Here is a 27,769-nt window from a genome sequence, read left to right on the forward strand (position 1 = left end):
CAAATGCACCTGGCTCTTCAAGAAAGTAAAGCAGACATCGGGCAATCTGGGGTCTGCGGGCACATGAACTGCTCTTGGAACTACGTCTTTATCGTCTTGAACCATATTGATACAAGCTAAGAGCAGCTGCCGTCTCATGGACCATGTCTGTTACGGTATGTGACTTCCCCGCCAGATCGCAACAACAAAATCATTTTGCTGATCGCAAACTAGCTGCAAACCACGCATGGTGATCTCAAGATCGAGATCTTCTGCGAATCCGTTCCCAAGACAGCGGAGAACTTCTTGGCTCTCTGTGCGTCCGGGGCCTACGATGGCACCCCTTTCCACCGCCTGATCCCCGATTTCATGATCCAGGGCGGCGACACATCACAGTCGGTGCACAAATCAACCACTGGTGAGCCTGTCGTCAAGGGTGGCACATCCATCTGGGGCGAGTACTTCGAAGACGAGATTAAGATTCCTGCGCTGCGACACTCGGGCCGTGGCATGGTCTCGATGGCGAACAAAGGTCCCAGAACCAACGGCAGTCAGTTCTTCATCACCCTAAAGGAGGCATCGCACTTGGACGGTCAGAATACTGTTTTTGGCCGTATCATTGAGGGAGCGGAGGAAGGAGGTGCGCTGGAAAAGATGGAGGCTGTCCCGGTCGATAAGAAGTACCGACCTAAGGACGAGAAAATTGTCGTCAACAAAGTCACGGTCCATGCGAATCCTTTGGCAGGGTGAACAGCCACACACTCGGAATCCCATGGGCCAGAGATCTGTTTTGCTGGCGAAAGATGTCAATTCTCACCATGATTGCCATGATTTGACGAAACCACGCCCACCACAATACTGTGAGTCTGGACTACAACCCTCTGATCACCCAGTACGAACCAGTTTATAATGTGAGAGACAGCAGTGCGCCAGGAGTGAGCCATTGTACCTGCTTGTCGCGAGGTGCAAGCCTTAGACCTCCTTTCGAATTATTGGTCTCAGTAGTGGCCTGCAAAAGGACATGCAGTGCAGGATCTGGGTCCGAGGTCCCCACGTTGGGTGAATATTCGCAAGGTCTGCTCAAGATAGGACATGGCCTTGCAGGAATGCGTCGTTTACCGTACAATACAGTACGAAGGACGAGACTAACTTAAGTATTGAGGTACCTAGGTATCTACGCTCGCAGAACCCCCGGCGTGCCGATAGGATTTTACAGGGTCAGGTATTTGGGATCACCACTATTATTGGGTCCAAAGAGTCGGGTATCGACGTGCTGAGGTGGCTGGCCTTGCAAAGCATCAACGTACGGCCGGTCTAACTAGGTGCCGCACGAATGGATACCGTGCCTTGCTGACTTGGCGGATAATTTGAAAGAGAATCCGTGGACGGACTTTGGATTTGGCACGCCTCAGCTTTCTTAGATATTGGATGACATAAAATACCCTCAGGCTGTACGCCAAGTTAAAGCGCTGTTCAGCTGTTCAGCGGATGCTTGACGTGATGACGGCTATCAACATTGAGAACATGGTCATGGAGTGTTGGCAGCCACTTGAAGCTTAGGAATTCCATCAGTTCTTGATGCTTGGGGACTTCTTGTTTACATGCAAGACTTGGAGTATTTCAGAATCTGACCACGACCGAATCCCCGAATGGGTAGAGGGCCAGAAATACCTAGTTGAATAAACGCATCAAAACTCCGGTGGGGCGGCTTGCAGCGTTTACCATTCAATCGTGTCAGCGTGTGCCTTCAGGTGCCTTCCACGTGTCTCAAGCCTGGCGTCTTTTACCAAAAATCGGAGAACTCACATTGGAAGGGGAGCATGACAGCGGCCGCGTAATTGAGAGCCATGGGAGGATTCGGCGACCATCCCGAATCTAGATGGACACAAACTCGAATGTCTGCAGTAGAGCAAATGACCTGATTGTCATCGTGTGAATTCAGCCGCAATGGCTCACTAGTGAGTTGGGAGAGGCACTGCATTGGTGATTCTCTGTTCCTCACGCGCCTATCTGAGAAACCAGTTCATGTTCAGATAATCAGGTTTGGTACCGGAAAATACTCGTCAGCCCTGCACTTGTTGGTCTCTTGTCAAGGCCTTGAATAATGGAAGAACAGGCTAACTAATTAGTTAAACCCCGAAAGTGTCCCTCTTTCTCCGGCTACTAGTGCTAGTCTAATGGCCCTAGTACTACTCCATCCTCAAGATCAACACACGCCCACGCCCCCGGGCACGCCCCCAAATGCTAATCGCAGCCTTAGCTTGTAAGGCCTTACGCTTCTCTTCTTTACGGGCCACAGGGACCTATTCCAACGCCTAAACCTAACCACATCCCGTGCCTGGACCTTGACAGCACACCCTCCACTAGTTACTATCGTGATCTCAGACTCCATTCACTTCCAATCCCGCTGCACTGCACTGCGCTTCAGCAACACAGATCCAGTGGCCTTACCGTTCCTCATCGCCAACCTATCCCACCGTCATCACTCGTTTTCAGTCATATTCTCTACACATTCACACACAATATCATCCCTTTGATCTTGCCTGCATTACAGTCGCCTACCGTATCTTTATCCTTTGTCATCACCAGTCATTCAACTCCCACTGCCCTGACCCCAGCTGAGTGGTCCGCGCCCGCTCCTACCCAGTATCATCAAACCCGTGTCACCCACTCAAGCCCAGCCCCATTGATGGAATAACAAAGAAATCCCATCTACCCAAGGCTTGTTGGTCCGCATGTAGCAACTCTCGGCTCCCAAAGACGTCTCTATGGGCTTCACACTGTCATTCAGAACACGGCCGCCGCGAATCGCAAGTCCTGTGCCAGGCCTCCCGAAATCCACTTCCTCACACCTCTTACCTACACCTGATGGTCAACGTCCGAGGCACATCTCTGTGAGAAGATGACCGCATTTGTGCGTGTGTCTGGGCGTCCGAACACAAACTTCCTTGTTGGATACCCAGGCATCTCTGCTACGCTGGTGCGCTTGCCTTCCCCTCCGTATGTCGCCCTCTATTCCGTCAAGCTGACATGTCCATGTTGTAGCCTCGTATTGAAGGAACCGTCGAGGTCCGTCCCGGCGTCGGGATATCGAGTCCTGTCAATATCTCCATCGTCACAATCGCTCTCCAAAGGAGAGAGAGCATCCATCCTCATGCCGACTCCGTCACAAAAAAGCATTTGGCTGCCCCCAGGAAAGAGTCGACCGAGACGGTAGGGAAAGAGATGCTGTTGTTCCGATGTCCAGCCAATAGAGAATACGAAGAGATAATGTATATGGATCTGCCATTTGTGATATTCATTCCCTTTGGTCGGGGCGCACAAGAGACGGCGAGGAGGGTTCCGCCAGCAAGTCTTCAATTACCCCGACGAACCGCCGAAACATTCTACGAGATGGTTGTCACTGTGGGATATGGCAACAATGACCGAAAACAGTACACCTTCCCCGTACCCATTGCGCGATACGATACACTCTCAACTTTCGGCATGTACAACCGGCCCGAATCAGCTGAACGCGTGACCGACCATCTCGTCACTTTGGGTATATCTCTACCAAGATGGTCCTACGGCCCACTCGACCCCGTCAGCGTTTACATCAAACTATCACCAAATCCCGACTGGCTTACAAAAGCACGAAAAGTCACCATACGGAAGATTGAGATTGGTATTGATGAAGAGGTCATCTACAATCATGAGGGTGACGAACCGCAGAGGAAGTCCAAGAATCTGGTCAAGAAGACCGAAAATGTCGGTGTAAAAATGCCTGAAGCGGGATATTTCACAAATCTCGGCCTGGTATTTCCCGCAAATGATATGCGTGATTCTGACGGAATCATGCCCCGAGGCAAAGCACCTTTCCCATCATATGCCGTAACCGGCTTTACCACGACTGCAGGTCTCTACAAGGTGGAATACTACTTGACCATCAAGGTAGGATGATTCCGACATTTCTTGACAATCTCGAAAACTAATTATTGGCAGGCTTCGATGAATGGGGCAAAAGATATTATACTAAAACAACCAATTGTGGTCTGTCCACTCGATCATGCTGCGTGCAAGGCAGAGATGGAAGCAATTGAACAAGCAGCAAGAGACGCGGCACATGTAAATGCTGACAATCCTCGTCTGCCCTTGGCCCGTATCATACGGAGCACAGATCCAAATGCGCTGAGCTGTCTTGGAGTGGCAATCGTAGGTACGGCGAAGAGACCTCTAATTGACTGAAAGAGCGACTGCATGCATCACAAGATAATCAACAAATAAATGGATTGCCCTTCACAGCTACTTTCAGGACAGAACTCTCAGCAGCGTCCAAAACCCTCCATTTTTCTAGCTGCCAGCTGTCGGCTTGAAGTTTTAGCAAGACAGTGGGAAAATCGAGTACAGACATTTGGGAATATTACCAACAAACTTGAAACATGCAGAATCTCGAGCTGTCTACACTGCCGACAGGGAAAGGGTGGCTAAGGAAAAAGCCTAAAGAGAACATTGGCATGAAGTCATGGAGGGAATATTCTCCCTTTCGAAGAACAATCAAACGATCTTGGCAGAGAAAGCATGGTGAGAGATCAAGATCAAGATCAAGATCGCTCCACGTATCTGGAAAACTCAAGTCAATCCGTGTGAAAAAGGTTACTGGGCTGCCAGCTTGATAGCCACGAAGATATTCCCTTGGTAACCCCAGCAAGCCGAGACACTCGGAAATCCTGGACCACGCATGGTGCAGTTAAACACCACGGTTCGCCACTTTTGACTACTCATGTCATTATGCATGGCGTTGAACTCAGGGGTTGTCGAAGGTCCGGCTGGCCACATTCAATGGTGGCCAAGCCACTTCATTTGGGATAGTAATGATATAACGGATTTGATAAACAATTCATGATTAAACACGACTTTGGTTCAGCTTCTGCAATTCCTAGTTCATGTGGAACCACTCGGCTCTCAATCTCAAGCCTGGAGCATACAGCATACTTCAACCTGGGTCTGTATCATCTAAACTCGACCGACCGACCGACCGCCATGGACTCTGTCAGCCCAAACAATCCCCAACCTCCATCAAACAGAACTGGGCTGGATCCCCTCAATTGCATCTTTAACACTTCGCTCCAAGCCAAAAGGACCGTCCCGGCCACCCCATTTCTTCAGAAGATCCTTTGTCAATTTATCATCCACTGTGGCCGTCATTCTTGCCTTGTCAGGCAGATCGTCGATGAACTGCCGATTGGGCTGCAATTTACGGAAGATGGCAAGCACGTCGTTCCAGATGAACTCGTCTGACCAGGCATGGATCCGTCTGTTCTTCACTGAGGGATCGAGGATGGCTGCGGCGTGGAGGAGTGCGACGTCTTCGACGTGGATGGACTGACCTGGCAATGGGGAAAAGGAATCGTGTCAGTGGATATGGTCTTTTCTCGTGAGTCAAAGAGATGGCGCCCCGCCATATGGGCCACCTAGGGGGGAGGCAAGGGGAGAAATCAACCGGGGTCACTTACTCGCTTTCATCATCTCAGTCGCTTCGGTGTTACCAGCATACAGTGTAAAAAGCCATGCGTCCGTTGACGCATTCTGCTGTGCGTGAAGCAGAGGCCCAAAGACAGTATAGGGCAGCACGGCATTCGTTCTGAATTGGGGCTTCTCCTCCTCAACGAACTTCCATATCGCCTTCTCCGCCTCGACCTTGCTCGCCACATAGGTAATCATGCTGCGGCTGGCATCGTATGGCGGCGGCGCCCACGCCATCGACACAGCGGCGTCGTTCCAGCTCTTTTCATCGACGTGGAATCGTGTTTCGGGCATGGGCATCGCAGCTGCGACGATGGAAGAAGTGAAGACGAAGCTCTTGACCGAGGATTCCTTGGCCGCTGCCTTCAGAATATTGACCACGCCGGCAACGGTCTGCGGAACCACGTTGTTCGGATTTGGATCCCAAGTCGCGACGGTCGCGACGTGAGCAACACCATCGACTCCGCGGATCGCGGTGTCAAACGACCCTTCCACCGCCATATCTTCGACGGTGGCGAGTTCAAATAACCCCTGAGATGCTTCGCTCTTGAAGAGATCGTCAACGAGCCATTTTGACTTTTGCGCGTTTCTCACAGTGCCGCGCACGCGATATCCTTGTGTCAGGAGTTGTTTGGCTAGGTGCCCAGCGATGAAGCCGTTGACGCCTGTAATCAGGACTAGGCTTCCTTTGGGAAGTGTTAAGTTAGAGGCCATAGCTTGCTTGATTTTCAGATTTTCGATCTTAACGTGGAGGCTGTACGTCTTGGTTGTCTGGTATGATCAATGAAATCTTGTTTGGCGTGCTCGATTAGCTTTCCAATAAAGAGATGGATTCGAGGGACATCGGGAATGAATCCAGGTCTTTATATCCCATCTTGTTTTGCTATCCTCGTCCATCCAACCGCCTTCGATCAGCTCATTTCCAAGCTGCTCTTCCCCACCGTCCGCACCATCATCCAAAAGTTATTAATCACGCATCTGGAACCGTCCTGAATGCAAAGACCATTGACCAAGCATACCTGAGGACCAGTGTGGACGTCCATACACCAGCAGTCCAACCACTCGCTCAAGATGACCGATCAATCCAGGAACCCACGACACCATCCAGCCCATGGATTTGAAGCAGACCCGCCGGAAACCCTAAGAATCCATGACCATCACACGCCCCAAAAGCGCACTATCCGCATATACCGCATGTCCAGCCAATCTGGAGCGTTCGTCGTTTACCCAGAACCACCAACGCCATGCACGAAGCGTGACACAGTAAAGTCAAAAAGAACAGATTGTGCTCTGGCAGTCTCCACCGAAGATCTCATTGCTGCTGAAGAATCTCGCCCGTCAAGTGGAGTGCAGTGAGCCGTTGCTTTCGTAATAAAAGCCTTCAGGGTCCGGTCCGCTGTGCGGAGGCTCGGAGGCTCGCTGGGCTCCGCTCTTTAGCCTAACCTTAACTGCTGCCGCAGCCTACCTACTTAGGGTTTACCGTCTACTTCATCCGGTTCAGTAGTGGGGTCTGAATTCCGCGGACGTTTCGTCGACGAAGGGGATCTGGTCCAGAGCGGCATGAGTTTCACGACTCGAGGTATCCTGGGTCGCGTCATTCATTTTGATATTGTCTCTCTTCCCGCTGTGCGGTTTGGCTCGGCTGGAGTGATTTCTCGGGCGTGGGTGAGTCAGCGCCGTCACGTGCGAGGCTGCGCGGCCCCTAGAACTCGGAGCCTGACGGGCACTCCTTCGTTGATCTAGCTGATCGGGTTCACTAAACGGCAAAGCTTCTCTCATTATGAAGAGCTTGAAATGCGTTATACCATCATGTAATCTATAATTCGATATTATGTCCAACCATTCGTCTATCATCTTTGGTACTCTAGCCAGACAGTTTTTCCCCCAAGCAACACCATTCAATCATATCATTGAGGAACTTTAGGTATAGCAGACAAGAGTCGCAAGCACGAGGTGGAGAGCCAAAGCCATGAAGCCGGCTGTCAATGCGATATCCAATTTACCGCTTGATGCACCATTTGCAGCTGTCGGCGTACTCACGGCAGTGTTTCCAGAACCCGGGCCCGTAACGAGATTAGTAACCATAATCGTGTTGACGGCCGTCACGGGTCCAGCTGTACCCTGGCTGATCACCGTGCTCAACGAAGCCGATGTGATGGTGTGAACGGTCTGCGTGACAACTGAATTCGAGCCTGAGGAGGTATTTGGCGAGGTCTGAGAGGCGCCGTTTTGAGAATTTCCGCCCTCGACTGCTGAATCGGTGGCCGTCGCGGTTCCTGAACTCCCCCCGCCGACATAAGACACCGCTGTGGCTGTAATGAAGCGGGCAGTCAGTTCCATCACGGCTGGGAACACAGCGTGTGCAATCGAGCAGCTCTGCAGAGCAGTCACACCCGGAAAGATGGCTTGGTATGACTGTCCCATGCTCGTGAAATCTTCCACCCAACTCGTTGTGAACAGGAGGCCTCCAGGGTCCGGGCCATACGGACCAGTTGGCATGGTAAAGACAGTGTCTTGTGAGAAATAGTCGACATAGTCTATCGCACTGCTGGCTACCGTCGAGCAGACCGACTTGCCAGCTGCGTTGGTCGTGGCTAGGGTTCCTGACCAATTGACCTCTTGTGGGAATTTATTGAACTGTGTTGGAAACGCACTATAAACGTGTTGTTAGGCACCCAGCTGACAAGAATGCAAGTGACTTACGCAGTAGTTGTAAAGCGCTGGTCTGATCGGTAGTACGTTATGGCTACGGTCTGGGTCCCTTGGGCATTTGTGTTCGTAGGCACAGTGTAACCGGCCGGAATTTCGTTGTATTGCGTGGACAGGCTTGTGATTTGCAAGTCGGTGTTGATGATCTGAACAACGGTGGCAGCAACAATTGTCGTCGAGAAGGACTTCGCGGTCCAATACATTCGGGCTCCATTTTGGACTCCCACCGTACAGTTTGCAGCGCATGCTTGTGTCTGGCATGCCACTGTAATACTCTGTAGCGTCAGGACAGTCACAGACAGTCATATTCGATAGGTTCATTCGTGACTGACCTCGTGTGGGCAATGATAGCAGTGCTAAGGGCACCAACCACCTGGATAAGATATCGTGAACCATTCTTTGGCAGAACACAAAATGCAGAATTGAGCTAGATGGAGTGGTTCCAAAGGGTGATAGTTGGTCGATGAGGGCAGCGGGCCTAAGTAATACTCGCATTCAGCCCGATGCGAGCAGTATGGCCGGCGACACTTCAAAGTTCTGGCTGCTGCACCCCGTCATTTTTTGCGCTTTGAAGCGCTTCCCAGGGGCTCCCTATCCGCGATTCGTGTGGAAGATTTTTACTTTGAACGGGATGCATGCCAGAACACAGCCTCGAAATTAGTTGTTATCACCTGCACGCATAAGGCCGTCCTAGGGTACGCCAGAGCACCATGGTGGTATACTAGCGAATCTTCAATTCAGGAGTTAACAGCTTCTCTCGCGTTTGAGGGTAGAATTTCTTGTCAACACGAGCTCAAATATATCTGACGAAGAACTAGGGATTTGGCTTCTCGGGTAAGCTTTTCGACGAATGGCTTTTGGCCTCGGCCCAAGCCTCCTAAGACGGGATTGGACCCCCTAGAAGACTGCTTGGCATTCTGCGGGCGCAAGGCGCCTCTTTTGCTAAGTCGCTGCCATGGTAATCTTAATTTCCCGAGTAGGATGAAGGGCTCAAGGCGACCTTCGATTGCTAGAGAGCCTTGCCACGCAGAAGATTAGAATTGGGGTGAATCTTTCCAGGATTGTAATTTGTCCTATCCGTAAAGAAACGTTGACCGTGGCTGGGGCGAGTAGCGTTAGATCAATGTTGAAAATTACCTATTGAGGACTTTCCGTGGCCGATGTTCCAAGTCGACGCTCCCGTAAGATATCGTCAATCGCAGGACATGAGTTCGACACAAGAGTTTCCGTGTGTTGAGACCTTGAGTGGAAGGCATTCATCCTCGGAAACCAATTCAAAATCTCTATTCTCCAACCGGTCGATAAGCAGAATGGGGAATTCACCCAGTCTTTTTCTGCCCTGGTTACACATCCTACTCCTCTTCTTCACGGCGGTTATCTTCGCAGTAACTGCCTGGTTTGCTCAGACAACGTTTTCGGCTTCATCGATGGATAATGCAAGGTCAGGCTCTCCCTCCTCCTTCTATTAAAGCAAGGGCTAATGAGTCGAATTCACGTAGTTCTGTGTTGCTGCTAGGTGTGTCCTCGACCTTGACGATCTTGAGGCTACTGGAAGGTGTATTATCCGTATGTTCGACAACGGTCCTGTTGACAAGCTTCGGTTTGATTCAATGGGCGCTAACAAGCAGAGACAAAGGTGTGAGCTCTCTCTGCTTGTTAGGTCTTTCGCCTTCGTCGGGACTTCTTGGGACGCTTGGTCTCGTTACTAGCCATTATTCGAAATTGTGTGACCGACTGGCTGCTGGGGGAAGAATTAGTCTTGTGACAGCGATTTGGATCGCTGGACTGTTGTTGTTTGCGAAAACCCAACTGACAACAGTATACGAATCAGTCAACTCATATGCAGCCACTGGAGGAGTCGGCAAATTCAACGCCTCTTACATACCCGAGTACCTACAGCGGTATAGGGACAACAATAATGGATATGCACTCGCAGTCCTCCCCTATTCCACGATCAACACCGCTTCAAACTTGGTCGTAAACCCGATGCACTCAACAGCAATTAGCCCCATTTTTTGTGAGCAAGGTAGAGTCTGCCACAGCTATCTGTTGTCAGGAGGGTTGATCATGACAACGCCTTGGCCACCAACAAACTATACCTCGTCTCCAGTGATAAGCCTTCGAGATATTCCTGCAGTACACATTGACTTTGTGCGTGGAATTCATAACGACACTTTTGACGATGTAGAGGATTGTGATGTGTTTGGAGATGCTGGCTTTTTGATTGCGATGAAGTTTTGCTTGGCAAGAAGCGTGTCAAGCCCCGGCTCTTTGATTGCTGGTATGTTGAAAGAAACATGCTCTACTTAATTAACACTGATTCCAGGGAACAGGTATCTTCGTCTGTCAGCAGGGTATAAATGGGACCGACTGTTGGACAGGCACCAAGCCCCCCGAAGTAACGACGACATTTTCAATATACCAACGTCATGCGTCGATCACCACTTCCAGGTCCAACTTCTCGATCATGTCCGTGAATCATCTGGACCTGCCGGTGATGGACGTAGATCTTGATGTTGCAGGTCTGAAGGAGGCATTCAATTGGCTATTCAACTTCTCTGCGGCGGGAATCCCTGCTCCGTCTTCACTTGCTGAGTACTTTTGGGTGGGTCAGGACCAATTGGAGAGTGATTATTGGTCAATCGAGCCGTACCAAATATTCCAGAGTATCCTAGCATACCCTTTCTGGCTGTTCAATCCCAATAACTTTGGGAATGTCAATCTGGACGCGCAGACGATATCTCCGAACCTGCCCACAGATTTCTACACGACAGCGTCCATTGGAAATCCGTACCAGAGGATTGTTGTTGATCGGTAAGTCGAAGGCTTTTAGTTGATAGATATTATCTTCGAGCTAACGTGGGAAACAGTGTGATGTTTATCCTCTTTTGTGTTCTGCAGGGTGTGGTCCAAGCTTTTGCATGGGGGGTATTGGTCTGGCTCTGGCTCACGAGGCTGGATTTATCAGAAACTTCTTCGTATCCAATGATCGATTTTGCAGTCAGGACCCGTTTTTCAGACTTGCTGCAAGACACCGAAGACATTGAGGGCGCCCATGGTCTTAATTGTGGCGTGAAAGTGGATGCTAGCGACGGGTTGATTAGGAAGCGACTGAAGGATACCAGAGTTATGCTTCTCAAGTGAACGGCGCAAAAAGATTCTCTGTAGGACCAATACCATCTTTATCGCTTGAAGTTCGTCCAAGGATCAGATTAGGAAGTAGAGCTCTCTTCCAATGAGAGACCTTGCATTAAGGACTCGATCTCACCATCCTGCACCTCTCCCTTGATCCTCTTTACGTTCTCAGCCAGATAGGCCTGCATGATTGCACTAGCGGACTGGTACTGCGGAGAATCGCGGCCCCATGTAGTGAGAATATTGCTCAGATTCCCGCGGATGAAGTCCAAAACAGAAGAGATCAGGTTGAGGGTAGAAGCATCTTGTGAGACTTGCTTGTTTTGGTTTTCCACGTCTGATGCTGGGGTCCGACTGTCGGAAAAGCTGAGAGATTGAGACATTCTGGGCCCGAAGACTACTAAATAATAGAGCTTTAAGCAACGGCCAGGCTAGCTGAATCGCAGAATGCGAGACTTTGGGATGCAGAAAATCCTCCTTCTCAACTAGGGTCGATGGAAATGGGGAAGGAGCAACCAAGCTATTGTGCTGCAACCAGAGCACTTCCCCTGATTGTAACTTGAAACAACTTCTGAAGCCTTGATGCCGTGTATGGGTTTGACTTCTGGATGGGTATCCTACTCGGAAGTCTTTCGACCACGGACTGACCCCAATAGGCTCTTTTTGAGTATTCCATAGGTCTTCACAAATGAGAGTGGGCAATTTGTCACTGAAACCACATGATTCGACAAAGGCTTATTTAGTTGCCGGGTGTTGATCGTAGGCAAGGCAGAATGCCTGTAGCATACGAGAACCCTTGAAGTCGAGCTATGGGGATTGAAGATGAGGATGAAGTTGAATGATTACTGTGCCAAGAGAACCCAAAACCTTGGAACCGTTAGGAAGGATAAATGACTCGCGTGATTCTAATTGCACTACCGCGTTGAGTCATAACGTCAACTTTCTTGACAACGAACACACGACATCGCGGCTTGACCAATTCCCACTGTCCACAACTTAGTCTTGCGATCTGCCATTCAGAGACGGACAGGTGAGTCGTCAAAATGGCCGACGCTGACGAAGATGTCATTCCATCTACCTCCCAACCTGAGGCAGATGACCTCGAAGATGAAACCCAGGACTTTCGATTCCTCGCCCAACTCACTGCCGCGGCCTCAGGTGGTGGAGCAGCCGCCATCGTCCCAAAGCGAGGGACCAAAGATTTTGAACCAAACCCTACAAGATCGCAGGCATCTGCGCTGGACGCCTCCCGTCTGGCTATGCACACCGCTCTTAGCGCACCCAGAACTCATGCTGAAAAAAACCACATAGTGGGCCAATACCTGCCAGATCCGAACCGGTGGAGGTGGGAAGATGACGGTGCTGTCAGACGGACTGGGAGATGTGTTGTGGTATACAAATTCAAAAGCACATATGCCAAGACGATGGGTCAGGCGGACAGAAATAATTGGGTGTGGTTCCTCCCAGAGGAGGCTCTGTTCCTGCTCGAGCGTGGCAGTCTTGATGTTCGGTGGCCAAAGGTGGACGAGAATATGACAAACAGTGCTTCCCAAGAGGAAGCTCAAACCGCCATTCAGGATGGAGATGGGTCTCGAGGACCAGACAGTCCAGAAGAAAAAAACGATCCTGAGGTAGGGGAACTTCCAATGAGTCTTCAGGGGGCCTACGCCGGTTTCATTGGCAAAGACGGCCTTACTCTCGAACGATTCAATGTCTATGCTGGGCTGAGGAGGTCAGGCTATATTGTCCAGAGGGCCTCGACATGGTATGATGATTATCTTCCAGAAGCCAATGGCCATGTTAGCACTGCAGCTTCGACACAAATCGACCAGTCCACGATATCAGCACCTTCTCCTCGACCACATCCCTCTTTAACGTCTTCAAACAACGCAGCTGGCTTGATTCACAGAATCTGCTCGTGGCTGTTCAAGCCTCAGCGAGGCGAATCTTGTCCATCGATTGGGCCACTGGTCGCGCCTGGACTCTACCGAAGCTACACAGACATTTTCCGCGCCCTCAGCCTGATTCCCTTCCACAATCCCAAATTGACTCATGATACAACAAGCAACGACTTACCCTCGGCAACAGATCAACAAACACCTTCTCCCCACCCAAGCCAAACGCCACGTCCACCATACCGCATCCACTTCCACGCCTGGAAACCGAACACGACCTATAAAAAGTCAGTTCCACCACCGCCGGACTATCGCATCTGCGTCCTCGACGCCCGCACAACCTCTATGCCAAATCTCATGCAAATTGGTGATCTACTCGATTCTATGCCAGATGATTTCGTCACACAGGACAAGGTCGGCAGACTAGAGGCCCGTATCAAGCACGGCAAGAGGAATGTCATCCTCGCTGTTGTCGATGTCGGCATTGTCAGTTACCTCAGGCTGAGCGATGCGTGCTTTGGTGCCGATAAGCTCTTTGAGCAGAAATTCGGGCTTCGTGCCAAAGGGAAGGGCCATGGCAGGGGTGGGAGACCTGGCCCAAAGAGGAAATCAGAGGGCCAGAAATGAAGCAACCTAGGCTTTTCACCATCTGGGATCGGTCACAAGGATGGAAGGTTTCACTCCGGTTAAGAGCCCAGGAGCAATTCGCAAGCGACATTGAGAGAACTCAAAATGGCGTATCTTTTATGCATCGGCGCCAAGGTTGACTTTTTGGGTGTTCACGATGACGCATGATACGTTGGGTGGCATGAATTTGATGTACAGATCCATAGACATGATACCCCCAAAGACGAAAAACAATAGAAGAGTACTGGTCGAGAAGAAAGTACATTGGAAATGTCAAGGCGACGAGCCTGATGGAAAGTCAAAAGTTGAGCGGCACATAATATGATATATTGAGTATATGTTCGCGCACTGAATGATGTTGGATGATTTGAGTCAATGATGAATCTACAGCTCAAGGGCGGTTTGTAATTTTGTCTCCCCTTGAGAGAACGTCCGCTTTTTCAGCATTGAAAAAGCCATGCGGACTGCCTGATGATCTAGGGATGTTGATCTTCCACCTTCTATAGACGTCGGCCTGTAGGATATCCTCGTGGTTGAGGGCAGGTTGTCGCGACGTATATGCTTGAGATGGAGAATTGAAGAAAGGGCAAGGGGAAAAGAGGAGGAAGAGGATGTGAGGTCACAATGTTAACATGAGAATTGCTTAGCATGGCATGATATGCCTGGAGCTAAAGGACACGATTGATCGAGTGCAGCGACTCACAAGCTCCAACGAAGTTACCAACCTTTTCATTTGGTCCATATCACTTAGACCCAGGCTTGATCAGAGCAGCATCCACTATCATTCATGTAGTCTGTCACAATGCTGGAGAATGTGTGCTGGGCTGTTGTCGATGCAGAAATTTGGGTCATTCTAGATGAATAACTTGCTGCGTCTCTTCGAAAAGATATAGACTGTTCGAATGGTGGTGCTGAGGATCTCGTCATTGGCCCACCGTGTTCGCCGTGTACAACTTCAGTGACTTGTCGTCGAAGGAGTTACTCCCAGGTTTGTAGCTCTGTGGCGCTTTCGCTCTTTGACCCAAAGAGGGCAGATATTTTCTGAATCTCCAGGCCATTTGAGCAGCGTTGCAGTAATATATGCTGTTGCTTTGATAATGTAATAAAGTTGGCCATTGGGACGGGAATTTGATGTGTTTAGTGGCTCTGCTGATCAAGAGATCTTGGTAGTTTGTTGTAGGCATGGCTTGTGCTCTTCACTACGCGATCAAATAGTCGCCGGCGCTGAGGAGTTCCAGGCAAAGTTCGGTAGGAATGTCCATATCGGGTACACCAATACTGTTGCGGTGTTTCTCATTGTAGTAGAAATATTCGACGACCTTTTCGAGGACGACGCCATTTATGTTCTCAAGACGACAAATGCCTGTCTGGGCCTCACTGAAGTTGCCTAAGAAATTCCATAGTCAGTGGCAGTTGTAAAAGACTGATGTGATATTCACCTACTCTGCGGATCTAACATTCGACGGATTGTCGCAGACACGCATGCAGCAGAGCGACGGATATGGAATTCAAAGCCGTCCGCAGACACAAGAGTCACAAATGGTGAGGGCGAAGCGCCGTTGACGGACATGATGACAATCGGAATGGCAATTCTGCCTAGAATTGGGAGAATTTAGCAGAGAGGTTGTGAAGAAGTTTGAGCCTTTGTGACCTGGAAGATGCTGTGGTCTCTGGAATGTGCTTGGCCAGTCTAGTCTATATATGTTTAGCGTGTTTTAGATAAAGGCGGCAGTACCTTGCTCCTCTGTTAGAGGAAGCGACTCTGCCGCTATAGCTGTGTGACATCGACCACGCAACACGCCGGATGCGGCGTGAGGTGGCCACTGGAGTCTGAACAAATTTCAAATGAACACAACTGAACGCATCAATGCAGCATGAGGTCTTAGAGCGAGACTAGCCCAGAAGAGAGCATACAACTGCATAATCACATTTTATGACATATACCAGCTTGGTAAATGGGGGAGCCAACCTTCAAAACCTCTGTTTCGGTCTCTGCAAGTGGTCCGCGATTGTCAACACGCGGACTGGAAAGACCTCCCTACAACTCGCAAGGGTCAGCCTCTGAATCACCATTTGAATTGATCTGAGCGACTGCCTGTACGATCATAAGGCTTATTTCCTTCGTACCAAATCTACGTGGTTGTGAAAGCCTAAGCTTCTGGTCCAATCATCCCACGCTCAAATTTGGTCTGGACGGCGGAGCAAGGCGGGCGAAATATTGTCTCGTACGAGGCCAAGCATCGTGCCTACTCTACTTTGTCACTAAACACATTGGAAAGATTGTACAAGCTGGCCCTCCGAGATCTGATGTGCAGACATGCCTCTGAGAACGAATTTCGGACAGGACTCCACTCTGCGATTGGCTCGACCATGATTCTTCGCAAAACTCATGCATATACCATGGACAATGAAAGCGAAGCAGTTCAGAACCGCGGTCAGTCCATGGAGTGCAACATGGAGCGTTCTCAACGGACATTCATCTTGCCAAAGCATCTAGAATGACTGCTTTGTGAAGGCCTCGAGCATAGCAGATTGTCCTGAATTCGACAAAAGCAAGACCTGTCAGAAGTGACATACTCAACGACCTTTGAGAAAGCGCTGAAACAATGTTGCAGTTATCTCCAGACCCGTCCTTTCATTTTGAACTCCTGCGCGTTTTCGGGGCAACTCCTACACAAGGGTCTGATATTGCAGAGCTCCTGCAGGTCTGTGAAAGAATTGTTCCTGGCGACTTCGAGTCTTGTTATTCAGAATTAAACAAGCTCGCCCATCAAATCCTCGAGACCGCCGAGGAGTCACGAAACCCAGCAAAGTTCGACAATGTAACATGGCGAAATCTATATTTGCGACCTCGCACTACTTCTTCGCGCCGGACAATTTCATTCATAGGAACGAGGAAGATCCTCGCATTGCAAGTTTATGATCGGTGGAGTAGCCTCTTCGACAAAGCCATCGCCTTGTTGCCTGCAACGAATGAGCGGCTGAGTTTATAAGCAGACGGTTTCCAGGTGCCCGTCATCCTACTCCGTCACGACCCTCCAACTGAAACTCCCCACCCAAGACAGACCATCATCCTTGCTAGTGGTTTTGATGGTGGCATGGAGGAAATGCTTCACATCCTTGGGCTCGGGCATGGAGGAAATGCTTCACATCCTTGGGCTCTCCGCCCTTGAACGAGGCTATACTGTTGTTCTTTACGAAGGGCCAGGACAAACGGGTATGCGGCGCACCCAAAATGTCGGCTTTATTTCCGATTGGGAAAGGGTCGTCACGCCAGTCGTAGGTTGTCTCCCTCAGCAGGCTTTCGTAAGCGTCAAGAAAATCAGTCTGTTGGATGTAGGTATCTTAATGCACGTGCTGCAGCCTACGAGCCTCGACTGGCGGCAGTGATGCTTGTTGACGGTGGTTGGGACTTTGCCACAGTCCTTCAAATGATGTTCCCTCAAGCCTGGAGAGCGTTCGCCGAGGGAGACGCAGACGGCTGCAATCACCAGTTCAACGTGGACTCACAACGGACGACCAGCACAGCTTGGAGGTATGAACACTTCTAATGGGCATTCAAGTCATCTACTTATGAAGGCTTACGGGTGGTACAAAAGATGAATGTTAGAGACTTCATCCATGAAATCAAATGCCCAGTCTTTGTGTGAGAGGCTCAAGACGACCAATTTGTCCCAGAAGGACCTGAAAAGCTGGTCAACACCATTGGAGAGAAGGCCTACCCTTCTATCCTACGAAGAGACGGGGCGCTACAATCCACTGTCACCTAGGTGCCACACTCTACTTTTCACAGGAGCTTTTTGCATGGCTGCACGGGAAACAGATGGCTTGAGATATACCTTTGGAGGTGTTTGTCCAACGTAGCAATCGTGATGCTGATTGTAAGCAGTAAGGACGGATTCATAGAGCAAGAGCAGTGTATAGGGGTGGCATGCGTATTGATGCTTGAGAAATCCCGATATCTATGAATGCCAATCCTATATTTTATCCCAGGGTCGCACGGGGAGGGGAGACCAATATTTGCGTGGGGACTTGGAGGTCGTATTATATTGTGCTACAATTAGTCAACATGGCTTTCTTATACAACACCATTGATTTGAGATCCGAACCTCGTGCCGGCTAGAAAAGAGTTGGTAACATTCGGAAGCTCGGTCTTTCTGTTTTGGCCTTGCAGCCTTGTATTGTGGGGCAGGAGGGGGGAAAGGATTTGAGCTTGTGGCGGAGAGTTGAATGGGGGAATTCCTGCGGTGGGTCTACAACCTCGTACGTCTCTCACGTTGGTGGGCTGGAACCTGTTCGGCTGCTCTACCATCCGGACAGCGAATACCTCGTACCTCTTAGGCAGTGTCATATGTCAGGTCATACAAGCTGGCCGCCTAAAGACAGCTTGCTCTAGCAAAGGTATGCTCAAAAAGACGATGAGAGGCCTCTGCCACTTTGGGTTTTCCATAGTCGATGAAGCGACCAAGTACTAAGAATTTGCCAATCGAAGCAAGACTCTTACCCTTTCGTTGCCCGTGTCGCAGTTTCAAGGACGTGAAAGTTGGTGAAGAAGCTATGCTGGAACTCCCGGGAATGCAAAGTGCTGTCCTGCTCGGTGTCGTCGTTGCTTCATTTTGGCTGGTGTACAAGCTCAGCGAAGCAGCCGTCGATCCCTTGCGTAGTGTTCCAGGGCCTACACTAGCAAGGTTGTCCCGCGTGTGGTATTTATCTCAAGTCCGACGAGGGAATTTCGAGAAGAAGAATATCGAATTACACGAACAGTATGGCCCCATTGTGAGGATCTCTCCTGATCATTACAGCCTAGCCGATCCAGCAGCCATAAAACAAGTGTATCGCATCAACAGCAACTTCGAAAAGTCAGCATGGTATGAGGCCTGGAAGCACCCCGCTCCGGAACAGTGGACAACTTTCGCAGATAGGAACGTGAAGCGACATGCTGACACTCGGAGGCGGCTGCAAGGTCTATATGCCATGAGTTCGGTTTCCCAGTACGAAAAGTTTGTCGACCAGACGACAGAGGTTCTCCTCTCGCGAATGGATGACCTGGCTGGCAATGCCCAGACAATCAACATGACATTCTGGCTTCAGTATTATGCTTTTGACGTGATTGGAAACATCACGTTCAGCACACCGTTTGGGTTCTTGGAAAAGGGGGAGGATATTGATAACATATTGGTTGCTCTGGAGAACAACCTCTTGTACAGTACTCTGGTGGGCATTTTCCCAGAGTGGCATCCACGGCTATTCCAATGGCTTCAGAAACTGCCAGGATCGGGTGCTGGAGCCAGAGTCAAGCTGCTTCGTTTCGTCGCGGACACTATATCGATCAAATGGGCTGAGAAAGCGCAAGTGGGCGACTCGCATGACTTCCTCGATAGACTAATGGAAATCAATGCCAAAGAACCGGAAAAAGTCACCGAATATCATATTTTCGCGATGGTAATTGGCAACGTCTTCGCTGGGTCTGACACGACTGCTGTCAGCTTGTCTGCCGTCGTGTACAATTTGATAAGAAACCCAAATGTGATGCAGAAGCTTCGTCAACAGATTGTTGATATCGAGCCGACGGGGAAGATTACTTGGAAACAATCTCAATCCATGCCATATCTCCTAGCTGTCATCAAAGAAGCCCTAAGAGTTCACCCAGCTACTGGTCTTCCACTTTGGCGTGTCACTCCCCGGGGTGGAGCACAGATCCTCGACCGCTTTTTCCCAGCAGGCAGTGTGGTTGGAATAAACACTTGGACCATGCACTACAACCAGGATGTATTTGGTCCCGATGCTCAAACTTTTCGTCCGGAACGATGGTTGACTGCAGATGCGGAAACACTCAAGGAGATGAACGCTTCGTACATGCCGGTAAGTTTATGCAGAGCAACACCAACTATCGCCGCAAGGTACTAACTCCTGTCGATAGTTTGGACTAGGTACAAGAACGTGTCTCGGAAGGCATATCTCGACTCTGGAGATGTGCAAGCTGGTACCTCGACTAGTTGTCGCTTATGATTTTGCCCTGGCCAAGCCGAAGAAGGAATGGAATACTTCGAATTTTTGGTTCGTAAGACCAACCGACTTCCATGTCTATGTGACCAAAAGAAAGTCGGAAAGATGATGATAGTGACAAACTCCATTGCTAATCATAGACTTTGGAGAATCAAATAACCGTTGAGAATGACAGAAAGCGGAGACTCTGATGGCTAATACAATCTGATAATAACTCTGACCTTAGATCCTCGTTCTAACCATCTAACAAGGTCTGATTCTAGATTTCTAGGGATATCTCGAGTTAGTCTATCTAACACCACCATCAAAACATATCTAAGTGGCCACGAAATTTCAATAAACTATCAGAATTTTATAAGAGTATCAGGGAGACACGCTAGTCCCAGTAAGTGCCATCAACCCTGTTAAGTAGGCCAAGGGACCTCAGGCAGCTTGCAACATGGCTTGAGTGTATAGCAGGCTGCTGGTCTTTCGGGTCTAAGGCAGCCCTTAGGCGTTCCCTTGACCTCATTACCTGTCTATCACATTCTTATACTTCTCGCTTCATTAGTTCCACTCTCGTCACTGTCCACGGTTTCGGCAGTTGGCCCAACTTTCCTGCATTTGCACTCTCGATGGGTGTATTAACATAAGATCTAAGTTCACCTTTGGGATGAAGAGGTAGTGGATCCAACAATTTTGTTGCAATTCTCCTGGTGAAAAGGCCCAGTGGTGTCTTGACAAGCAGCAAGACGTCTGGCCCTGGATTCTTTCCTACCATTCTGAGCGGCGTAATATTATCCCATTCAGAGACTTCAAGGTGACTTCGTCAACAACGAATGCTGGCTAGAATTTCCTGCCGCTGTAGCCTCACGTCCAGCAATGCGAACTAGAGTTGTATCTTTCGTCAGACCTGCACCTTGGGGATAGTGTGTCACGCGCCAAGAAATTTTGTCGTGGGTCCCCAAAACGCTATCGCACATACGTGCGAAAACAGTGATGGAGCAGAAGCGCGATCCATAGGCAGTATATAGATCGTGTAGTGATTTTGAAGTTCTTTGCAAGAGGGTTTGTCGTGGCCGGCCGTGGGTTGGAGAGACACATGTTGGACGTCAACTATCGGCATTTGATCTACTTTGTTGCCAAGACGACGCTGAGCTCCTGACCTACAAAATCCAGTTGTAATGACGATGAGCCCCGGGCACCAGTTACAGAGTGACAGCGATGCTAGCTCGGACGGGTTGATATGGCTCCTCTCTGCTTGGCCCAGATGTCAATACTCATATCAATAGATAGGAAGACATCGTTCCGTAGGATACAGATGATTGCCCAAACCGCTGCTGCAATACTACAAGTTCATCCTCGTCCAATGGTAGCAGGAAGCTGTCTTCGCTCGTGGTTTAGTTACCAATCCTTCGCTCTCGATCGACCGTGGCGTGATGGAAACGATTGAAGAAATGCCAGATCAGTGCTGATACTGACAGTTTAGCGGATTAAAGAAAAGAACAGGGGTGCACAACCATATTTTCGGAGGAAATGAAGCAAGCAACCCACATCCGAATCATCTCGTCCGGGTGCGAATCAAGATTGTCCCGCAGGAAGTCCTGGACAAGCCATGGTTTGTACATGCCCATATGCATGAGGCCGCTCTTACATGACGATACCAAGGTGAATGATATGTCGGTAGACATGGAATTTGCTAGAAAGTGCCGTAGATAGATTAAGATCATCACCTTGAGACCAAGCCACATATGAGGAGGATTGCCAATGGTTTGCCAATGGTTTGCCACAGAAGTCTCTTCACCCCAGGAGTCGCACCGGCGACTAATGTCGCCTCGTTATCGTCATATCTCGCAACAATAGCGATGATGGTCCAGAACAATAATTGATAATTCTCGAAGCAATCACTCGGAGAGATCGAAGAGTCAATAATCGGCATATATGGATGGGAGCTCGTGCAAGCGCCTGGGCCCCAGTATTAGCCATGAAGCGCCATTGCCATGTATAATGGGTTCTAGGTCTCCGAGGCATACCATTTGGGAATGAGGATGAAGGATGATGGAAAGACGAGGGGCAAGGGTCAAACACAATGATCAAGCATTCTTGGATGCAGCCTGAGCTTGAGTAGACACTAAATGAGACCTTCAGAAGACCTGAAGCCAGCGAACCCGTTGGAGACTACAGCTCACTCAATGGTTGTGTCAGTCCGAACTCAACTACTTTCGGAAATTCATGTTCATCCCAGAATGAGCTTGGTTTCCAGCCTGCAAGTTTCCAAATACCATCTAACTTCTTGTAGTGCTGCACCAATTCTCCATGACCGTGACCTTTGAGACCTTCCTGTGTCCGCGCATCATCCTTCCAACGAACATGAGCGGCGCGCACTTGGTAATGCGTCGTGATCTCCGTATCTGAAATCTTGATAAATTTGGCGGCTCCAATCAAGTGCTGTGTTGTCATTCGCTTGCCACCAAGGAAACGAGGATTTGAACAGTATTTAATCCAATCATCGGGAGACATGTCTGTGAAAACATCTCCAGTGACAATGGTGTAATCAATCTAAGGATGTGTAAGTACCTGTACCTGACCTTGACGATGTCTTCAAGGATTACGCGCACATTCAATTTCGGACTCAAAATATTTCTGAGGCGGTCCCAGTCCTGAGCCCTCTATGTTAGCAACGGAGTGCTCTGCACATCGAGAGCCCATTTGGAGAGTACCTTCGTATCGTAGCTCATAGCCCATTCAAAGGCGAGCTCTTGAACCTCCAGGGCATCTGTCGCAGAGTCTTAGATCAAAGTCGGCCGTGGTCGATAGTTTACTTACCACTGGGATCGACACGGGACGAGCGGGATGTTTCGCCCATTGATACTAGATCTGATGTATCACTGTCTACCTGCAATTACACTTTTCTCAATAATTGTTTATATTTTTATTCCTTTGGTGGGGGGCAGCACTGGACAGACTCACAGATCTGAAGAATGACTCCGTACTAGAAAAATTTGAGCTTATACAACTCCGCCTATAGAATGTCAAGGAAATCGAATGCTCTTTGACCGAGGAGGTGGTCAATCCCGTAACGCAGAAATGAGCAAGTGTTGGGTATCCTCTAGTAGGTTGCTCGATCTTCTGTGTCGAGGAATACCGAAATAGCTGTACCTTGACTATCACTTCGGTGTTATCGTCTGATCTAGTTGTGATGAACGACAATGGTCTGGGTCAGAGAGTTGGCTAATAACCACAATAATGCGGTTACCCCGGCCGGCTATGGAGGGATTCTGAACTACTGGTCGGGGAAAGGAACCCAACGGCCAATCTATGTCTCGTCCCCACCGGCCCCCCTTTCCCCACCACTGTTAGGTATCTTGAGATCTAGTCTACATCGTGTGGAAGGCATTGACCTGACACCGGGCGGGATAGCACTGTACAGCACGCAGTCTGGCCTGCCTCAGGAGCCTCAACAACCTACCAAAAGAGGTTTCAACAGGTGGGAGAACGTGGTGTGAGAATAGAGGCTGAGCTAAGAAGGATTCCGTACGAGGGCCTGCGCTCCGGTCCACGACGCCTGATCGATTACGCTTGAGTGTTCGTCATAATCTTGTCCCAAGGGTATCCTCCTTCCATATGGCGACTTTTAGTTATCAAGCAGAGGACTTAATAAAAATTATGAATCGTGTGCTTGTTCCCGCGAAATTGGGTCGAACAATACCATGCAAAGGGAGATCATGAGCTTCTGTCCCATAGAATGATGAAGCCTTGGACGTGCTGCTCCGGACAGTAGATTTCATCTTTAGGAGAAAGCTTTTATATAACTGCTATCCCTCATGATAGCAACGGTACTAATAGCTGGCTAAGATAATGACCACCAGTATGGATCTTATGTCTTCCACGATTTTGGTTGACCATGCTCTGGAACATCTCGGGTTTTTCAGGTATGACCGGATCGTGGCCCTTGGCCTCGAGCCGCAGCCCTTCACCAGCTCCGAAAACCATGCCACCCGGCCAAATTGCAATTTCCGTCTCTACAACTTCGCCTTTGGGGACCTTGGCGACTTGATTGTAGGGATACCAGATTTCTGTTGGATCTTTCTTGGCTATCATCTCAACCGTCAGACCAGGCTCCTCAGAGATTTGTCGTTTCGACGCTCGGAGACGTCCGTTGGGGCCGACGTATTTGTACACGTTGAGTTGATCGATATCCTCAGGCTTTGTGCCATCTTTCTGGTTGACGAAGGGGATATTGTAATGGAGCAAAGCTTGGCCGTCAACGTCAAGTTTTCGAAGGATAACATATACATCCAGATCATCCAGGTCATCGCACGACATGTACAGCTTCACTTTGGAGAAACCACAAAGTTCTGTATACTCTGAAAAAATGTACGTGAAATGGCTACCGTCATCCTCCCACGAATCTGATTGGTAAGAAGTTTCCGATGGAGCACTCGGTTGCTTGAGAGTGAGTTTGCCATTGTCTCCATCAAGGTAGAATGTTTCGTACAATGTGCGTGAAGGTGGATAGTTATCCTCTACACGATTGACGATTGGAGGTGCATTATAGCGGAGCAGAGAGATTCTAACCTTTGGCGTAAGCTCCCAGCCATTGTTCTTTTGCAATAAATAGTGGTCCAAGAATCGCTGTAAATCATCCGTGGCTTCTGCGCTATACATGTCAAACCACTCTTGGGTAGAATGCACTCGTAGCCTGGACGATTTAGCTCGATTTTTGATTGGTGTCAATGGGAGCACTTACCATTTCTCGGCTGAGTTGGAATATTTCCAGCCCCGAATCGAACCTTCCGTATGAAGGCAGCTGGAATAGCTAGCTAAAGCATACATAGGAAGACTGATATCTTGAAGTCGTGGCTTCTTGTCTTCCCAATATGCATTCATGTGAGGATACTGTTCAAGCATACCAATGATATCCTCTCGTTGATTTTCGCCCTCGAGACTTTGGGCTAACAAGTCCCAGAATAGTGGATTGGGAATTCCACCTCGACAGAGAGTTTCACGGTAGAAGTCACCAACACCTTCCCACGGTGCGATTGCTACAAGATGGGGTGGCTTTTCGGCTGCGATGAACCTGTTTATGGAATTAGAATCTGCGAGAAGATAGACCCCCAGCACATACCATTGTGTAATCCCAAGCCATGAAATTCCAACTAGGGCAACCGAGCCGTTGCACCAATCCTGTGCCGCTATCCATTCTATCGTGTCGTGGCCGTCCTTTCCCTCCTGAAAGCAACAACCATTAGCGACTCAGGTCAGCTGCTTGCGGTGCATTTGCTCACCTGGGTGCCAAATTGAACGGCATCACCTTCAGATTTGAAAGTCCCACGTGCATCGACATTCACGATTGCATAACCTCTTGGGCACCACTCTGCAGGGTCTGGAGCTTCAAACTTCTCGAGACCGCTTAGCGAATTTTTCGGTACCCCCAGAAATTCAAAGTTAGTGGTCAACTGTGAGCCTGGCAATCCATTAGATGTGAAGGCAGGGATACTCGCCTTATAGCAACGAGATTCAATGGAGTACATACCAGTTCCCGTTTTACCATATGGTCCCCATGGCAGTAACGCGGGGACAGGTTTGCCATGTAATCTCGCTGGGCGGAAAATATCTCCTTTCAGCTTTTTCCCATCACGAAGCGGGATCGAAACGTCCTTGTCCCAAACTATAGCCTCTGGCAAGGCTCTTCGGTCAGGGTCTCGACGCCAGCCTTTCGGCAATACTTGTAGTGACGGGTTCTGATCGCACCAAATGTTGGAGAAGTCCCTCTTTGAGGGCAGTTGCCTGACCTCGATGCCATCGATTACCGTCCCCATGGTTCGCTTGCTGGGTGGTGACTGGTGACTTTTCGGGTTGTTGGAATATATCTCCCTCTGTGGTTACGTTTTTAGATATCCTTTCGGGTTTTCTCGAACAAAATCTCTTCACGTGAGCTGGACAATTGCACCAAGTCAAATCATCAAATCCCTGGTGGAGCAGGCCTCCCCGTGTGGGGAATGTCACTGCCCCTCCTCGGATTTAGGAATTCGCGGCTCGGCAGCACACAGCGATGAGGATCCTTGGAAGCCTCGTACACGGACTATGGGGGAAAGTGACTCTTTGAGACCTCACAAAGGCAAATCTAGCAGGACTGAGACAATAAGAGCAGGACACCCAGCCAGAGGTAAGTTGACTGTCGAGCACCGAAGTCCTACTTGCGTGTTTTCTTAACTCCCACGATGGCAATCGAAGATATCTTGCGCCAGTGGCGCACCAATGAGGGAGTCGCAGATCAAAAAGTGGCGCGATGGTACCTGGTAGCAGTGAGCCACCAATTGCGTGTCTCAAACATGTGTATCCTACTGATATTCCTCCTCCAGGCATCTGCGATGGCGGCGTCGAGCTGCGGACCCGATGCCGTGAAGCTATATCGCTTAGCCGTAGAAGGACTGGAGCTCAAAGATGAGCTGATCGTTCAGCGTCGGCTCAAAGAAGCGGTTCTGAAATCCAGTGCTCTTTTTGGGGTGCCTCGATGTCTACAAGCATTGTTCCCGATCTTTCACAGCTTGGATGATGATCATATCGATACTTTTGCTCCTCGGTAGTTTTTTTCAATTCCAACCTATCATGCAGGCTAATTCAGTGGGAAGGTATGAGTCTCTAGGCAATGTAGAAGCACGGAAAACCCGCGAGGAGAAAGCACGAGCATACTTTGATGTCATCTGGACTCCAGAACTGGCTGAGAAAAACCGCCAGATGAATTTGAAGTATCAGCCCGATCTCTGTGAGCGCTGTTTCCATTCCCTTAGTCGCACCCTCGCTAATGACATGTTGAGATGTGACAACCCTCAACCTTGTTTATGAATGGTACTTTAGTGAGACAGGCATACTTCCGGCGGTAGATACTCAGATGAGCAGCGCGGCTGCCTTGATTTGCTCCAATTGCCCTATACAGGCTATGTGGCACACCAGAGGCATAATTCGCCATGGTGGCACGACTGAAGATGCCTGGTTTGCTCAACGTCTGGCGTTGGAGATCGCAAAGCTTTATGAGGCGAAGACAGGAGAGATCACGCCCGTAGATCAGATTGCCATGCAGGATGGCAAGACTCTATAGAACTATTCTACCCCAAGTCGTCTAAGGACCACTATGGAGCTGTGATTTCAGCAAGAAACCAGGCATGCAGTCACCTCGAAAATGGACCGAAACGTATGATTCAGGCCTTCCCGCAGACTTTTAGACTTCTAGTATCATGCTCTTATGAGGCCTGTTTGAACGTCCAGGAGCATGCGAGCAATTCACTTAGCTAACTACTTTCACAATGATCGTCTACTTGGCCTGTGTAACAAAAGGATGACCAGCGACTTCTCACCTACAAATGATACTGTGGGGATCGTCTCCTCGGTGGGATGAACACTGGGGATTTGCTATTTGACAGGTACCCATCTACTAAGTGAGTCACTGGTAATGTAAATTACATAAACAAGGCTTGAGGGATAAGATATTCGCGAAATACCATACGATAGTGTACACGAGTACGAAGTGGTGACTGCCTTAGATCGTTAGTCTATCACCTCCAGTGTACATTGTACGTCCCCACATTCCCCACCTCCTCGGCACCCCAGGGCAGGACATTCCGCTGTTGCTTAGAAGCTTGAATGGACGCAGGCAAAGTGGAGGGCTAGTAAGTTATTGCTCGTATGAACGATTTGGGTAGAGCTCGTACCGCATCCCCACCACGCCCTCCTGTCAGTTCGGGGCAAATCAAACAGAGGGGAGAAGGGGGGTTTTGCGAATGCTGGTGTACTTGTCAAGGATAGGTACATGCGAATCCACGGAGAGTACAAGCTAGGTATGTGGCCGCAACATTGCCCTCTGTCTTTTTCTTCATTGCACCTTGTCCCCCAATCCGTCTGCGCTGAGTTGAAGTATAAGACAGCGCAGTAGAATG

The 27,769-nt window shown here is 49.5% G+C and overlaps 11 protein-coding genes across 11 annotated transcripts; 5 read left to right on the forward strand and 6 right to left on the reverse strand.

Moving 5' to 3' along the window:
• Window positions 1-143: 143 nt before the first annotated feature.
• Window positions 144-729, forward strand: CYP10 (Peptidyl-prolyl cis-trans isomerase cyp10; the record flags this gene model as incomplete). Its single annotated transcript, XM_064853512.1, has 2 exons — window positions 144-155; window positions 214-729. The coding sequence occupies 2 exons, from the start codon at window positions 144-146 to the stop codon at window positions 727-729; spliced, it is 528 nt and encodes a 175-aa protein (XP_064709911.1).
• A 2,152-nt stretch (window positions 730-2,881) lies between these two features.
• LTR84_009975 (uncharacterized protein) lies at window positions 2,882-4,203 on the forward strand (the record flags this gene model as incomplete). Its single annotated transcript, XM_064853513.1, has 3 exons — window positions 2,882-2,959; window positions 3,025-3,909; window positions 3,961-4,203. The coding sequence occupies 3 exons, from the start codon at window positions 2,882-2,884 to the stop codon at window positions 4,201-4,203; spliced, it is 1,206 nt and encodes a 401-aa protein (XP_064709912.1).
• An 831-nt stretch (window positions 4,204-5,034) lies between these two features.
• On the reverse strand, window positions 5,035-6,195 carry LTR84_009976 (uncharacterized protein; the record flags this gene model as incomplete). Its single annotated transcript, XM_064853514.1, has 2 exons — window positions 5,035-5,345; window positions 5,472-6,195. 2 exons carry the CDS (start codon window positions 6,193-6,195, stop codon window positions 5,035-5,037), a joined length of 1,035 nt encoding a protein of 344 aa, XP_064709913.1.
• A 1,206-nt stretch (window positions 6,196-7,401) lies between these two features.
• On the reverse strand, window positions 7,402-8,393 carry LTR84_009977 (uncharacterized protein; the record flags this gene model as incomplete). Its single annotated transcript, XM_064853515.1, has 2 exons — window positions 7,402-8,134; window positions 8,185-8,393. The coding sequence occupies 2 exons, from the start codon at window positions 8,391-8,393 to the stop codon at window positions 7,402-7,404; spliced, it is 942 nt and encodes a 313-aa protein (XP_064709914.1).
• A 2,264-nt stretch (window positions 8,394-10,657) lies between these two features.
• LTR84_009978 (uncharacterized protein) lies at window positions 10,658-11,334 on the forward strand (the record flags this gene model as incomplete). Its single annotated transcript, XM_064853516.1, has 2 exons — window positions 10,658-11,004; window positions 11,061-11,334. The coding sequence occupies 2 exons, from the start codon at window positions 10,658-10,660 to the stop codon at window positions 11,332-11,334; spliced, it is 621 nt and encodes a 206-aa protein (XP_064709915.1).
• A 68-nt stretch (window positions 11,335-11,402) lies between these two features.
• LTR84_009979 (uncharacterized protein) lies at window positions 11,403-11,708 on the reverse strand (the record flags this gene model as incomplete). Its single annotated transcript, XM_064853517.1, has 1 exon — window positions 11,403-11,708. One exon carries the CDS (start codon window positions 11,706-11,708, stop codon window positions 11,403-11,405), a length of 306 nt encoding a protein of 101 aa, XP_064709916.1.
• Window positions 11,709-12,368: 660 nt separating this feature from the next.
• Window positions 12,369-13,847, forward strand: LTR84_009980 (uncharacterized protein; the record flags this gene model as incomplete). The annotated part of the gene is made up of 1 exon (XM_064853518.1): window positions 12,369-13,847. One exon carries the CDS (start codon window positions 12,369-12,371, stop codon window positions 13,845-13,847), a length of 1,479 nt encoding a protein of 492 aa, XP_064709917.1.
• Window positions 13,848-15,046: 1,199 nt separating this feature from the next.
• Window positions 15,047-15,417, reverse strand: LTR84_009981 (uncharacterized protein; the record flags this gene model as incomplete). The annotated part of the gene is made up of 2 exons (XM_064853519.1): window positions 15,047-15,234; window positions 15,291-15,417. 2 exons carry the CDS (start codon window positions 15,415-15,417, stop codon window positions 15,047-15,049), a joined length of 315 nt encoding a protein of 104 aa, XP_064709918.1.
• A 2,885-nt stretch (window positions 15,418-18,302) lies between these two features.
• Window positions 18,303-19,962, forward strand: LTR84_009982 (uncharacterized protein; the record flags this gene model as incomplete). Its single annotated transcript, XM_064853520.1, has 2 exons — window positions 18,303-19,709; window positions 19,768-19,962. 2 exons carry the CDS (start codon window positions 18,303-18,305, stop codon window positions 19,960-19,962), a joined length of 1,602 nt encoding a protein of 533 aa, XP_064709919.1.
• Window positions 19,963-22,010: 2,048 nt separating this feature from the next.
• LTR84_009983 (uncharacterized protein) lies at window positions 22,011-22,698 on the reverse strand (the record flags this gene model as incomplete). The annotated part of the gene is made up of 3 exons (XM_064853521.1): window positions 22,011-22,391; window positions 22,553-22,608; window positions 22,659-22,698. The coding sequence occupies 3 exons, from the start codon at window positions 22,696-22,698 to the stop codon at window positions 22,011-22,013; spliced, it is 477 nt and encodes a 158-aa protein (XP_064709920.1).
• Window positions 22,699-23,654: 956 nt separating this feature from the next.
• LTR84_009984 (uncharacterized protein) lies at window positions 23,655-25,654 on the reverse strand (the record flags this gene model as incomplete). The annotated part of the gene is made up of 5 exons (XM_064853522.1): window positions 23,655-24,534; window positions 24,583-24,912; window positions 24,961-25,064; window positions 25,121-25,299; window positions 25,369-25,654. 5 exons carry the CDS (start codon window positions 25,652-25,654, stop codon window positions 23,655-23,657), a joined length of 1,779 nt encoding a protein of 592 aa, XP_064709921.1.
• Window positions 25,655-27,769: the final 2,115 nt, after the last annotated feature.

This window comes from Exophiala bonariae (assembly GCF_035927105.1).
Source record: "Exophiala bonariae strain CCFEE 5792 chromosome Unknown scaffold_4, whole genome shotgun sequence".
Classification (NCBI taxonomy): Eukaryota; Fungi; Ascomycota; class Eurotiomycetes; order Chaetothyriales; family Herpotrichiellaceae; genus Exophiala; species Exophiala bonariae.